At 43.5% G+C, this 16,241-nt stretch overlaps 1 protein-coding gene across 1 annotated transcript in view; it reads right to left on the bottom strand.

The window, feature by feature from the left end:
- Positions 1-2,099: 2,099 nt before the first annotated feature.
- The window catches only part of pitpnc1a (phosphatidylinositol transfer protein cytoplasmic 1a), a 49,905-nt gene continuing 35,763 nt past the window's right edge, over positions 2,100-16,241 (bottom strand). The window contains exons 5-9 of the mRNA XM_056580809.1: positions 14,791-14,862; positions 13,763-13,858; positions 8,737-8,892; positions 4,965-5,028; positions 2,100-3,759 (exon numbers count right to left, since the gene is read on the bottom strand). Coding sequence (XP_056436784.1) covers positions 3,452-3,759; positions 4,965-5,028; positions 8,737-8,892; positions 13,763-13,858; positions 14,791-14,862 — 696 coding nt within the window. The 3' untranslated portion in view covers positions 2,100-3,451. The remainder of the gene's footprint in view (positions 3,760-4,964; positions 5,029-8,736; positions 8,893-13,762; positions 13,859-14,790; positions 14,863-16,241) is intronic.

Consider the following 16,241-nt stretch of genomic DNA (forward strand, 5'->3'; position numbering starts at 1 on the left):
ATACCCTATCTTCCCCACTTGACGGCGCTGGAGGGTCAGCATCTCCGTGCCGAAGTGAATGGTGTTCCTTGACACATCCACCCTAGCCCCCCAATGAGTCAGTAGATCCAGCCCGATGATGCAGGGGTCTAGAATTTCGGCCACACAAAACTTGTGGGTGGTTTCGGTGTTCCTCACCTTCACTGGCAGCGGGATTTTCCCCAGCATCCCAGCTAGTTCTCCAGTCACTGTTCGGATCTTATAGTCGGTGGGCGTCCATCCTGTCTCTGGAAGCACCCCTGGGCACACCATGGAGATGGTGGAGCCCGTGTCCACGAGGGCCCAGCAGGGGTGTCCCTTGACGGAACAGAGGAGGTAGAGGCTGTGTGCGTGGCCCACTCTACCAATCTTGTTGTTGTTCTCAATGGGGTCTATGGTCGGTTGGACGGGTGGCAGTCTCCCCAGGGTGCCTACCCGCATTGGTTTCCCGACTGTGGGACTCTGTGGCATCCGGGGCCCAGTGCCCCACCTCTCCACAGCGCCAGCACGGGTCGTTGAAACGGGGTTCCCAGGACCTGTGGGTTGGTCGAGTTGGCGATGGACGAGCCTGGAAGACGACCCTTCCCTCGACGTTCACTTCTTCATCGCTGACGTCGGCCCGGCACACCTGGGGACCTGGTCGTTTGCATGGGATCATAACAGCCTCCACCCTCTCTGCCTCATCCAGCGCAGCGTTGAGGCTGGTCGGTGCCATAATGCGGTTCTTTCAGTCTCTGGTGTGAGGCCATGGATGAAGGCGCCCAGGGCTAGCTCCTCAAGGGCTGCTTCCTCAAACGTGGGGTATCCCCGACATGCATAGAAGCGCACATCTGCGGCATAAGTACCCAGCGTCTCACGCTCTTGGTGGCGCCGGCGGGTCAGCTGGTCCCGCATGTTGTCCTTTGAAACCCGTTTGCCAAAGCGTCGTTCCAACGCAGCCGCCAGTATCGCGTAGTCTAGTCGCTCGGTGGGCGTAAGGTCGAGCAAGACCTGCTGCGCCTTCCCCTCTAGTGTTAGAGCAACGTGGGCAGCAGTGGCTTGGTTGTTCAACTGGTTATTCGCTGCAGCCAGTCCAACTTGCGCTTGGTACGGCTCCAGGGCTGTAATGCCGGCGTATCGTGGGAGCTTGAAGGTGTCCCGTGGTGCTGGGCTAGCGATGGGCATGCTGGCAGCAGTGGCCGGCGGCGAGGCGGTCGGCGGCGTCCTCCCAGCGGCGGTCGGCGACATCTTCGCCATCTTCGTAGGGGGTATTCGTTTTATAGAATCCCTCTTCTGACACCAATGTGGCGAATATCAAAAGCAGAGGCGTGCTATATTCTTTCAGTGACTTTATTGAAAAATCCCGAGTCCACCGTAACCACAACAAAGCTCAACAGCACCCCGTAACCACAACAAAGCTCAACGACTTTTTAACTCCTCCCCTAACTTCCGCACCGCAAAGCATGATGGGAACACATCAACCAATAGCAGTCGTATAACAAAACAACAAACATAACCCCGGCGCTACAATATTGTCATTTGATTCTCGTTTTCAGGAACAGAAAAATAGATAAAAAAACGAGTTGTAATTAAGATTTTTGTTTTAAAATACAAAAATGAAAATGTATATACAAGGTTAGTTTTTTCTTTAGAAGGTCAAAATTGACAAACTAATCTAAAATAATATGAATTATATATAATTTTAATTATTGTTAAACAATAATTGTAGCCCAGACGGCAGGAGGAGTGTCATTTAAAGATCACATATAGAGAATGATCGGGGGGGTTAGTAACTTATACTTCCATGGTCGGTAAACAATGTGAGTGTACTCGTTCGTGATGCTACAATGCGAACAATGCTAGAAAACGAGAATATTTCTGCATCCGGTACGTCACGTTTTGCGTGTCTAGGTGTCTATTGCATATTAGCATAATAAATGGTGTGCTTAAGCTTCAGTGATGTTTGAGCTTTAAAACGACCCAGAAGCTAGATCATAAATGCCCTCATTGAATTGAATTTATTACAATTTAGATTGGCATTTCATCAAAAAGCACAAAATTCATTGTATAATAAGTATCAACAATATTTTTATTTTGCCAATACAAAACACAACAAGAACAGGACAGTGTTGGTTGAAATGGATTAATGCGTCAGAAAAAAACAACTGCTGGTAAAACAACAAATTAACAATGTACCAATTAATCGAACAATCAAATAAATCCCAACATCCAGGAATTATTCCACTGATGTCATAGAGAGAATAACATAAATACATTTATTTGCAAAATATGTGAATGCAAGCATCGGTTATGTAGTGTGACCTAGAGCTATTTTAACTATACATGGCTTTACTCCATTGATGACATTGAGGAAAGTGAGAGCATAAGCCTTTCTCTAAAATGCGTAAGTAATTTCATAGCAGCATGAAAACAGGCTTTTTTTAACAAACGGCAAATCAATAGCTCTTTACATATTTACACGAAAACAATCACATCACTTTTTCGAGAAAAAGTCCCTACTGTAATAAATTCAATAGTCAATAGCCTTAGCAATCTTTCCACAGTCTAATAATCCGCATAGAAATCTCAGATCACAAGTAACAACTTCGAAGTAGAAACATGCAAAGCATGAAATAAAATATAGCGCCAGTATCCTCGTTATTTTTTACAATCAATCAATCGTTAAGCTTTCCTGGTAAACAAGAGCTGGGCTGAGAAGTCAGCGGGATGATACGAGATCAGATCTTTACAACTATACTGATATAACCCCCTTGTAGAAGTGCACAATACTGTACGATATGCACCAATATGTAGCGTACCATATTCAAACGATTGGTACACATTGCCCAACTCCCCCTCAGGGCGACTGACTCCTTGTCTAGAGAGGAGTTGGAGGTGGAGGAGGTCTCCCTCTGCCAAGGAGCACACTGTTAGAATCCCACTTAGGTGGAGACGGCTGAAGGTATTCAGACACCAGCTGATCTGCGAAGGAGACCACAATGGGCAGAGGGACAGATGGAGGGAGGGAAAGAGGGAGGGAGGGAAGGAGGGAGGGAGGGAAGGAGGTGGGAGGGATGGTCACTGGGAAAATAATTTAAAGTGATGGGAGGGCTCATACGAGATCAGATCTTTACAACTATACTGATATAACCCCCTTGTAGAAGTGCACAATACTGTACGATATGACCACAAGGGGCAGAGGGAGAGATGGAGGAAGGGAAGGAGGGAGGGAAGGAGGGTTGGAGAAGGGAGGGCCCACCAAGCACACAGCGAGAAGTCTTCTCTACTCACTGTCACTGGCTGCAAAGGGGAAACATATTCACAGTGAAACGTGCTGGACGGACATCTTCATCCCTGTGGAGTGGCACACAGAGGGCCCTCAGCGTAGTGGTGGTGGCAGTGGTGTTGGTGGTTGCAGGGTCAACACCAGAGCGGGTGTGGGGGGGCCTCATTCTCATTCCGGCTGTGGGGGGGAGTTCCAGGAGAAGATGCTGGGCAGCCGGAACCCAGAGTTCCTGCGAGCGGGGTCGGGCAGGGTCAGGGTCTCCGGCGCCGACTTCTTCCTGGGGCGGTCCTTGGGCACGGCCAGGAAGTCGGGGGGCTCGGTGGTGAGGGGCGTGGTGGGGGCGCTGCTGGGACCATGGGCGCTGGAGGGCAGGGGCGTGTCGTTGATGGAGATGGCCGGGGGGAAGGTGCCGATCTTGAGGTTGGTGGCCTCCTGGGTGGCACGCTCGTACTCCCGCACCTCCTCCGTTGTCATGTCTGGTGGGGGGGGGGGGGGGGGGGGGGGGGGATTAGGGATGGCGAAAATGTTCTTGACCGGCCACCAAGCCTCATTAACCAGTTGATACCGGTTAACCGATCAAATTAAAATGTGCTATTTGAAATAACAGCCATGTCGAGCCGCGCCAGCCGCCTGCTATTTCGTGACTCTGCTTATCTCTCTCCCGTTCTGCCTCCGACTCACACACACACACTCTCAGAGTGAGAGGCAGTGGCTCTAACCGCGGCACGACCTGTGTTTGAATTGAAACACTTTAATTGTTTAGTCTACTTTCCAGAATAATTTAGAGATCATATTCTCCGCCGCTCGCATGCGGAGATAATTAAGACTTGAGGAGAAATCAAACAGTGGGCTAGAGACACGGTGTCCGTCCAACTTCCAATAAGTCACCTCATCTGATCATCTTTTTTTCTTCCTTTTTTTTACCGACAAGCGACAATTTTGATCGGTTAACATTGATACGGTCAGCCATCGGTCAGACCTGTCATTGGTTAACATCCCTAGAGGGGATCACACCTTAAACTGAGGTAGCCTGGTGTCGTGCATATATCATGGGTCACAACCCTCGCGTTATCTTCGGGTCATCTCCGATCCAGCTTTCCTACTATGTTATAGCAGAACATCTGGGGGGAGATGGCACAGAGCTTGGGCTCGAAAGCCAAAAACTAAAAGAGGGCTGTGAGATTAGGTCTTGTTTGCTCTTTTTCTACAGAGATATTCTACTGAACATTAAATCTTTGCGCAGTGTTGTTTTGAAACCGCTACAGACTCCCTTTACTCGTTTACTAATACTGGCCAAGTTTCTGTTTGTCAATTAAGCACTGACAGATCCCTGCCTCCTGCTAAATGATTGGTCAAAACAACAATGCGGCGAAATGAAGTCACGTATGTACAGGGATTGGCTGGCCTGTCACCATGGCAACAATGTACAGGGATGGAAGGGATGGTCACTCGGAAAATAATGTTAAGTGATGGGAGGGCTTGTCTTCGTGACAACAATGTACAGTAATCGAAGGGCTTTTCACGGTGTACAGTGATTGGAGGGCTTGTCATGGGGAAAACTATTTGCAGGGATCGGAGGACTTGTCACTCGGACAACAATGTACAGGGATGAGATGGATGTCATTGTTACGGTGATTTACATGCATGGATAGCACACCAACACCACCACCACGGTACTTACCGATCCACTCATCCACCCAGGCAAACGCCTGCTTGTGTCCAAGAAGCAGGACATCTCGGATTACCTGAAAGAGACATGTATATTATAATATATAAATTATGTAATAAAAAAGGGTAATAACGAGAGGATGGGAACGAGTATGGTCTCATGAAGTAGAAGATACACACAGAGAAAGCAACATGAAAGCAGAACCCATATTCATCAATAAATTGTAAGCAGTGGGTGAGCAGGTGTGAGCAGTTCAATGATAGTAATGATAGTAATGATGGTGATGATGATGTGTTTTGATTTCCGCAGATATCTTGCTTCAAGGACTGCTTGGATCAGGCAATATAGTATATTTTCTTTCTTAAATCAAATACAAATTTAATTGAATATAAATTGGCAGTTTTTGGCAGTTAAAAAAACATTTCGGGGTGTTAGTAGACTGAATCTAGACTGGCTTTTATTTATAGAGGGAACCCAAAACCACATTTTTATTGTTCCAAACGTTGTCATTTGTCTCATATGATGGTCAACATAATGCCACAACCTATGCAATTTTATCACTGTTACTGAAATAAGACCCAAATATAGAGAAACCATATTTTCTCTACACCCCCTGTCTCACTTTACCCCTTGTTTCGAATGTCACACTGTGCCTGTAAGTTACCCGGTGAAATTAATATTGCTGTACTCTACCGCTTACCAGACAGTCTCTGGAAATTCTTGGAGGAATCAGATGTCCTCCTATGTGATTTCAACCTCCAGACAGAGAAGTCAGATCTATTTCTGCTATCTCCATTGTTTCTCTCCTCTCCATTAATTCTATCTAACTCTCTCCCTCTTCATCCCTCCCCCCCCCCCTTTGTATTCCCCAGAATCTGCACTACAACCCTAGCCTGGCAAGCCAGACCCACATCGAGATGTTTGGTCTGGGAACACTCCATTGGCACGGCTCAATCCAAGGGGTGGGATAAACGGTTGTCATTTAAAAAAATCATTGCAAACACTCTTTGCATACCTCCACTAGGATATCCTTTTGGGCCATCACCAGTCTGGATCCAAGGCAGGCCACTAAAATGAGACTGCTCTTTGCCGTGACATACTGGCTTTCCACAGCTAGAATAGCCTCCCTTTCATTCTCTGTCATTCGGCTGGACCTTTCAGCGGCCTATGATATAGTGAACCCAGTTGGTGGCACGGATCTAAGCGTGTCTGATCGACATCTATCAGTGGAGAGTCGACTTAACACACGCAGCTTAATGCAGACCAAAACTAAGCTTATGTTCCTTCTCATGTTCCATCTCCAATCCACATCATCTCCATCAATATTTACTACTTCACCCCGAAGCCAACGAAGGATCTTGGTCCAGGCTCGCGCCTTGACTTCTGCAACACCATTCTTGCTGGTCTGCCTACATGTGCCATTCGCCCTCTGCAGCTCATCCTGAATGCAGCATCCTGGCTTGTCTTCAACCTTCAAGTTCTCCCACATTACTCAGCATCCTGCTGTTACGGTTAGAGTAAGGTTTGGACTCAAGTTCGGTGCAAAAAGTAGGAGCAGCAAGCAGCATGTTGAAAACAAAATAATAATACTTAAAGGGAAACTTCACCCATTTCCATTAAGCTTTGTATCGTTAGAAACCCAGTCATATTTTTGAATGGTCGTGCATCATTCCCTTATTTTCTGAAGAGACTGGAGAGATCCGTATCTATCTCCAACACTTCCTATTTAAGATGGTGCAATATGACGATTTCTGCTTAGAAGTAAATAGGAAGTGTAAGAGGGGAGGATTCTCGTAAGACTACAAGCACTGACCCACTGACGCTACAGACCTATTAGAGCAGTGCCAGTGGGTGGGACTTCACCAGCAGAAACTAACATCCACAGCGTCTGAAGCTAAGCTAACAGACGCTGTTGATAAAACTGAAGTACAATGACGGAAGGTACTGGATCTTCACTAGAAATTTTGTGTGAAATGATTTTCAAGCAGTCTTGCGGTATCAGCTTGGTAGATGTAACAGCGAGGTGTCCGATAGGCGGAGATCTAGATCAGCGGGAGTGGCCAGCGAAGCTGTGCATGGTGGGAGTTGTTGTCTTCAATCCACAAGCACCAAAAAGTCACTTTCTCCCTTTTTCTCGGTCAAGATGGCACCAAATTAGAATTTTATTTTATTATTCGACTACATATAGGACCCAATTTCAATACAAATATATTCATGCCTCCACCGGTGAAATGCTCCTTTAAATATAATATTTAATGTATATGAGTAATTTAGCAGGCAAAATACAAAATTAATAGAAGGCAAAAAGAACAATAGGCAGGAGAAGAGAACAACGTTCTCACAGAATTCAATTTAACAAACATTTGTGAAGTTTCAGCAGGGAGTGAGGGGAGCAGAGGGAATAAATATACGATCAGTTTGTGATAGTATGGTGTCTGTTAAGGGAACCACATATATGGGCCAGAGAAGAGCGCCTGAGGGCACTGCAGTCCCGCTGCAAAACACCCTAACCTGGCAACTGATGGCCATTTGATCAAATTCAAGTCACTAGTACTGGCCCATCCTTACTAATCCCTCACCACGAGTGGACCTCAGTTTCCGCTTAACAAAATCTCAACTGTTTGCTATCCAGGCTCCAAAAGGGGAAAACAGCATGTCAGAACTGATGTCAGCAGCGCCGACATCAGCGCTGCTGAAACCCTACTTCTGACTGCAGACTGAAAACAAATCTGTTCAGACTTCTTCTTAAAATAACGTAGCAATCCAAACCGTCTGCGTATTTGATTTTATGAACTCAAATTATTCTTGCACTTTTTGGGTTGTGTCTTCATTGTGGAATGCACTTATTGTAAGTCGCTTGGGACAGAAGCATCAGCTAAATAATTGTAAGGATAATTGGGATAATGAAATTTCTGTGTTTTGATGAAGATGATGATGGTGATGATAAGGATGACGTCGATGATGATTACAATGATAACACTGCGCAAAGTGTAGTTTAATAAAGTTCTTCAATTTTCAATGTATGCCACGACTCCCTTGGTGACTCGGTGGTCAGGAAGTGGTGAAGAGAATAGCAGTAGAAGTGGACGATGAATAGTATAAGTCATTTCCTCTGTCGTTTAAAAGTGTGTGTATGAGTGTGTGTCTGTGTTGTTATGTCTGTATAGGAGGACAGGCAGAATATAATCTGGACAATGGAACCCTGAGATTTCACAAAGGGTAAATGAAACTAACCACATCCCTTCAACCCAGTGTCACACCAAAATGTACTATAACTACGATGGTCTACAGCGGAAAACAGGAGTTTTACAATAACAGCTCTAAATATGTATCATGCCTATGTATTTATTATCGTTGCTATTGTGGTTGCTATGGACGCTGCTGTCACTAAAAACCAAGCATGGATGACATTCATTTGATTATCAGTTTCGGCATTAAAATGCATTTTTGATAACCAGTCTATTTAGAAATGTGCCTTTTATTGTCATAATCTAGGTTCTGTGATTTGAGGGACTATAATCAGGGTAGGCTATGTTCTGTTTAATGAATAACCTATATCTCATATTTTATTACACAAAACGTATTTCAAACATGCCCCCATATCCCCCCGCCCCCCAGTTAGCGTATATATCCATATGTATGGGAGTCATAATTCAAATCTGAAAAAAGTCTTTGTAAGTTAGAGAACCACTGTTCTAAGGGTAACTTTGGATAGCTTTGAAAAATTGCTTAAAACACAGTGTTGACACTGAAAGAAACATTCACGCAATGGCTTTGCTCCAACCTTGTGAACGAACTGCTCCACCCGGGTCTGGAGCCCCCAGACCTCGAATTTGACTGTGACCAGCTTGTAGGAACACATGATGGGCTCCTGGCTTTCGATCCAGCCCTCCTTCAGCACCCCCCTGTTGGTCTTCTCAGACTTGAAGTACCGAAGGTCCTGCACCCCAACAAACAAACAAAACAATGTACAAGAGAAACCAGAACACATAAACACATGGAGTCAAGCATACACACAAAAACACTTACCCACCTTTCTCTTTCCCATTTGCACTGTGCTCACTTCCACTCGTCCCTGTGTGTGTCTGTGTATTTTTGTAACAGGGGAGCCAAGTGATGCAAGGTGTGTGGCAGCATCAAGTAGCTTACATCACTGTTACCACTACAGGCTCATTACTCTGGCATCTAGCTAATAAGTGTGTGTGTGTCTGTGCGTTGGCGTGTGTTTGTTTATGTATGTATGTGTGTGTCTATGTGTGTGTGTGTGTGTGTGTGTGTGTGTTTGTATACATCATGGGGTAGCAATGAGGGGGGACGTGTGTTCTGCTGACACAGCTCGAGTGCAATGCAGGGGAAATTCCTTTGTTCCAACAGCCCAGGGGCAGTGGAAAACCCAGGATAAAATACAACACAATCAAAGTATTAATGAAAACAGAAATAGAGGTTCAAGTAAATCCTAAAGTAAATGCCCAAATTAAACAGAACAAACATGGCAAACAAAACAGACGGTATGAACAATATAAATTCTAAATTCTAAAGTGTAGAGTGTAAATTATAAAGGGGCTAAGTATCAGTACTTCACAGTATATTAAAGGGTATAAATGAAAATGTAAACAAAGACAAGTGGCCCAGTGATCAGATATATATATTATGGTTGTTAAAATTAGCACAGAATTCCTTTTTGTTTTTTAATTCCACAAACTTTACATTAAATCATACTTGCAGTAAGTGGCTGCATGATTACAATTGTGTTAAGTGACAGCCTGTTTACAATTCCAAAATCGGTGGTGCTACTTATTTGAATTGAACTACACTTGTAGTAACTGTTGGTTTACAATTGTACTAATAAGTAATACTTTTTGTTAAGTATTCCCAAAATCAAAGATTCCCAAATCGGTGGTGGTCCGGTGGTAATAAAACACCCTCAAGATCACTTGGGTCTACTTTTTGCTTATTAGCAAACTATTTAACTACATATACACACATATACATAAACACACACACATGCATACATACACATACACATACACATGCATAAATCAGGCGCTGTTTGCAGCCAGCCTAATGGTTTGCTTTGCAGTCTTGCACCTATGGGATGAATCTGTGGTGAAAAGGGCTCCCCATCTGCCACAGCTCAGCATAGAGGGGATGGGAGGGGTTACCCAGGATGGACTTGAATTTGTCCCTCCTCCTCCTCTCCACCACTACCTCCAGACTGTCCAGTTCTAGCCCCACAACAGAGCTGGCCTTCCTCACCAAGTCTGTTGGAGTCCCCAGCCTTGATGCACCTCCCCAGCACGCCCCAGCAAAGAACAGTGTGCTGGCTACCACATACAGATGAAACATCTTTAGTCGCCTGCCACACAAGTCAAAGGACCTGAGCCTCCTGAAGAAGAAGAGTCTTCTCTGACTCTTCCGATAGAGGGACTCTAAGGGGTCTGTCCAGTCAAGTTTATTGTTTATGCGCATTCCAAGGAACTCATATGAGTCCACAATAAATAATAATAATGTTTATAATAAACAATAAACTGGACTGTGTGGCACACCATACGGTGGTTATGGGGTCTGCTCCATTCACATATGTACAGCGCACCGCTATAGACGTTCACCACGCTAGTAATCACATGACATGTGAATCAAATTAACCTGCTGTTAAAGTTAGCAGATATAGTTGTGTGTAGCCTGATAGACTCCTCTGGGAAAAGAGGTCCATGAATCCACATAAAGTCATACAGTGTTAGTATCAACTTATATGAAAGCAAAAACTAAATATAACATTTTATGCCTGCAATGCATCTTAAAACAAGGATAGTTTCATAATTTCTCCATGATGGGGGGAAGTAAATATCTTGAAATCAATGGTACGGTAGTGCCACTTGTCAGAATATTGTGTTATTGTTCTGTTGCTCTTTTTACAACCTCTGGGAATCTCTTTGCACTGCCCTCCATCAAGATGTTCATACATAAACATAAATAAACAAAGCTCAGATAAGAAGGAGACCAGAGGGGTATTCCATCGACCAAGCTAAACGCAAAGCAGGGCTTATTTCGCTTAGCCTCACTTCTTTCAGTTAGGGTTCCGTTCCATTAATGAGATTTAAGGGAATCTCCGCTAAGTAACCGTGGCAATTTATCCGACCAAACTAATCTGGAAGGTGGCAGGCTATCTGTCAGGCTTACTTGAGCGGTGTTTCAGAGAAGTCCATCTGTCGGAAATAAGTGTACCATCAGAAGGTTCCGCCAAGCCTAGTCCTCAAGATTTTGACAAGTGAAAGACCACAATTGGTCAAATTTACATATATGAAGAACAAACAGCCTTTATTTTCACTAAGGGTCTAAGATAAAAATGCAAATAAAATAATTTCATGAATTGTTATCTATTGTTATTGTGGATATTTTCTCAATACAAATCTATTTATTCTACCGTAATCGGGAACCAGCAGTTGGGTGGGTGGTCTAGCACTTGCACTTTGGTGTACTTCAAAGAATTCTTGGCATTGGCTTACTTTTGTAATTCAATTTATGGCAGAGAAAGTAAGCCTAACAATTGACTTTTTATGTAATAAATATTTCTTACAATTTCCCCAGAACCCAAATATAAATTGCATAAAGTTATATTTGGAAAAACCCATGGTAAAGTTAATGTTAATATTAATGTTATAGATAGTGAAGTATTTGTCACAATGACAAAGACACTGCTGAATGGGAAATTGTCAGCCACATAAAATCCTTTCAGGTGAGTTTCTCGGCAGGCAGCCGAGACCACTTCTGTTGAGATAATATATGGTTAACCAATTTAGAATATTTTTCTGGCTGTATTTACTAGGCCTGTCTCTTCAAAGAAATGGAAAATGAATGTCATGAACAATTATTTGATTTCTCCAGTAAACCTTCCTAAATTACTAATTTCCTGGGGATTTAACCCCGGACGACTGGGTAAAAGTCTGAAATGTTACCTTGAGACTATCTCCCTGATTACGAAACCATTGTCAATATTCAATTAAAATATGTTATGCTTAATACTACTTATGCATTCAACAGATCGCCGATTTAATTGCCAGGCGGCCTCCCTGTTTTTATAAATGGTTACGGTGTTCCCTTTTTGAGTTATTTGTACTCCTCATAGAACTCCAGCTTCTGCTGGAAAAGATCCCCCTCGGTTCTTTTCGGACATTTGATCCATGATTCGACATTCACGGTTCTGGGCTGGTTACATATCTCGTGAGCGCACGTAATCCACAATAACGTTAGTCTGGTTTGTACTAACCTGAGGAAGGCGCGGCTGAATTGGCTTGATGGAATAGCCTTCGACACAAGTGGGAAGTTGGCATTAGTTCTAACTGGGCTTAATCAACTAAGCGCGCCTTCGTTAGTGACTTTGATAAAATACCCCCCTGTTTGCAAATTTTTTCCTTCACCAAATGTTTCTCCCCTAATACAGCGGCCCCCAAGATTGGGGACTGCTGACCCGGTACCTAGTCGCGGCTCACGTTGTACCGGGTCGCCAAGAAAGAATAAATAACCTATTATTTATTAAACGAATATTAGTTTTATTGAGTCAGAATCTGATAGCTGTTTTATTTTGAAAATCACTAACTCAATGGGCTCAAAACAAATGAACCCATCCAGATCTGTTCCCTGAGCGATGGCGGTACAATTTTTAGTAGGAGTGTAATCAGTCTACTCTATAAGCACATCCATGTTTCTGCACGTGAACGACTTCATCGCCATCTACGCTTTACGCTCGTACATTATGCAACAACGGCCCCTGTTGTCACACTTTACAATGGATCACAGAAGACGGTGTAACACCGGTCTGCGTAAATATTGTCTGACATATTACCGGTCCGTGGTGTAAAAAAGGTTGGGGATCGCTGCTAAATACACCTGCCGTATAGGTATATATATGTCTAACACTTATCTTTCTCTACTGTTTGGTCCACAATCCATCTTTAAATGGAGATGGACTGTAAATATAATATGAAGACACAACTCAGCGAACACACACACACACACACACACACACACACACACACACACACACACACACACACACACACACACACACACACACACACACACACACACACACACACACACACACACACACACACATTGACACACACACAATCACACACGCGCCTCCTCTCCCGTTGAAAGTGATGCTCCTTAAAGCAGGCAATTTTCCAACCAACCACTGTTTGTAGCAGCACCAAGGTGCTGCTTTTAGACCAGGTAAGAAGCTCCGCCACAGCTGGACAGGCCACTTGAGGGGTCGGCAGAGGTAGTGCTTGTGGGAAGTTCTTCAATTATAAAATACCTATGCCGTGCCTCCTCGACACCTAAGTCTAAAAGTAGCCTAGCTTTATAACCCCCATCTCCTGACAGACATCGACACACACACACACACACACACACACACACACACACACACACACACACACACACACACACACACACACACACACACACACACACACACACACACACACACACACACACACACACACACACACACACACACACACACACAAAAACATGCACGCCTACACACAGTTAAACACATAGGTGGGCACATAAAACACACAAAAATCGCCTGTAGGGGAATTCTTGACCCCCCTGCTTCATGCGTCACCTTGTTTATTGTGCTTTACATTATACATTTTGCTTCTTAATTATACATTAAACATTATCCTGATGCATTACTAAACATGAGTACATAGAGTATCTGACATCCCCTTGTAATGCTCATACCACAGAAAATGCAGAAAAAATATAGCATATCTGACACAACTGCATGCCGCTCCTACCTCAGACTCCTTGTAGTGGCGCTCTGGAATCTCATCATATGCAATGTCCACAAAACACACCTCAGTCTCCTCCTCCCTTGGCTCACCGCCAAAGATCTGAAGAGAAACAAAAGAGGAGAGGAGGAGGTAGAGAAAAGGAGGACTGCAGCTTAATACACCGATTGGTTGATTGATCATAAATCATAAGGACATTGATTGGAAAATTGTACTCCCTTTTTTTTACTATGGTGAACAAGGAGGACAGACAGCATTTCTTACGTTTGTAGACGCTTCACATAATGTCAGACTATTGCTCAGTACCGGAATTGGGGTGCCACAGAAGGTGTTCCTGTTTACATGATTCAGACAGCAGCAACATAAAAACACTGGCTAGCATGCAGTGATTCCCACAGCACCTTTCATATACCACCGACCGTAGACGGTAGATGGGTATGGGTGGGAAATTAGATAAACGAGGAAAGCAGACAAAAATTAGAAAGTAGTAAGCAGTTTCAGAATTATGTAATCACTGAACAAATGGGGATGGGCTTGCAACTACCACATCTCGACACTGAGGGGAGCTATTACCTCACATTTAGACTCAAAAGAGAGTTGTGTTGGGTTACTTGGCTGATGAAACTATGCTGCGAGGCAAAAGATAAACAGTTTGTGTGTGTGATTGTCTGTATGTGTGTGCGCGCGCACAGGGATATTCTCATTAATGACGATTTTATGGTTCTTCCTATCAGGTCCAGAGGTCACCACTGACTGATATAAGCAACATTTGAGAGAGGGTTGTAAATAATCAGCCTTCTGCACCTGGTTTCAGTGTCAGACATATTTGCAATGAAGTGCAGGCTAATCGTTTAATTATCTTATCAAGGTTGAACCTACAAGGAACATCCAAAGCAATCATCAAGGAGAACTGAAGATGAACTGAAGTGAAATCGAAGAATCAAAGGGGTAGTGAAATCTCTAGTGATGTGGACAGGCCGTTGTTTTCAACTCAGGTCAGCCTATACAGTGGGGTGATAGTGGTGTATACTCACTTTGCAGTTGCTTCCCTTGTTGTCCTCATACTTGGTCTCTATGTGGATGGAAAACTTGGGCAGAAATGAGCACTGTGGAGAAATTAGAGGAACAGTAACAAATGTAATACAATTTATATTATAACAAATGTGTGTGTGTGTGTGTGTGTGTGTGTGTGTGTGTGTGTGTGTGTGTGTGTGTGTGTGTGTGTGTGTGTGTGTGTGTGTGTGTGTGTGTGTGTGTGTGTGTGTGTGTGTGTGTGTGTGTGTGGCTCTTTCACTGTGTTGTATTGTCCATGACTGCAGAATGGCGATGATTACTCTCTCCCTCTGTAGGTTTACGGCTTTCTCCCTTTCTCTCTCTCCCTCCTTTTCTCTCCCTCACACAGTCATCTCGCCTTTCACACTCACTCTTTTCTAATCACTCTCCATGCCTTTCACTTAATTTTGTCTCTCGTTTTCTCTATCCCTCTCGGCACGCACTTACACACACACTTATTGTACTTGCACGATAATATTCGTCTTTGGGACCTTGATTAAATTAAACCGTTACCATCATTTTAAAACCAATTGTGGTTATGTTAGAGGTTGATGTGCAGGCGTGCGTGTGTTTTTTTGTGTGTGTGTGTCGGTGGAAGACAGACCAGACAAATAATCAATCGGTTTGCAGCATTGATATGGACTCTTGGTAATGTCTTTCCTAATTATAAGACATACTATAATATGAAAATTATAAGACATAAGGGTTTTACGTGTTTGTGTGTGTTTGTATACTTGAGTCTGAACTTGCATGTCATTGTCGAGTGTTTGGTTTCTAGTTATACTTATATACTTATATGTCTGTGGTATATTTCTGTTTGTCTGTGTGTGTGTGTTGGTGGGAATCCTCTCTTTCTGGTTGCACATGTTTGTGTATTTTACTCATGTGCTTTATCTGTGTGTGCATGTATGTATGCATTTGTGTGTAGCCTATTTCTCTCATATATGTGTGCTGTTTGTATGACTGTGTTTAATTATATTATTATCTCATCTATTTCTCTCGTGTGTGGGCTATGTGCGTCTGCATCGTGCTGGCTGGGCTTTGCGTTGCATCTCAGCTCCCTGGCTGAGATTTACGAAGTAACAGGTGGAGACATGGAGGAAGTGTGAGCGGGACTGAAGGCACGTTATAAAGAAAAATAATAAAACAGAGGAAGAGATTTAGTTGTATTGACTTTTTAAATATATTTTAATTTGTCCGACGTTCACAGACAGAGCTTTGGTTTATCTTTTTCCTATTAAGTCTTGTTTAATACACTTTTTCTTCTTTCTTCTTCAAAATGTAGTCCTTTCTATATTTTCTTTTATTAAACAAATTAAGCAGAAATCAGTGATTTTTATTGTTGTTATTTTGCCTTTATACTGATTACACAAACGTTTTAAGAATGAAATACGCATAGGAAACTGCATGCTGTTCTGAACAGCGTTCAGAA

Source organism: Gadus chalcogrammus, chromosome 2, assembly GCF_026213295.1.
Source record: "Gadus chalcogrammus isolate NIFS_2021 chromosome 2, NIFS_Gcha_1.0, whole genome shotgun sequence".
Classification (NCBI taxonomy): domain Eukaryota; kingdom Metazoa; phylum Chordata; class Actinopteri; order Gadiformes; family Gadidae; genus Gadus; species Gadus chalcogrammus.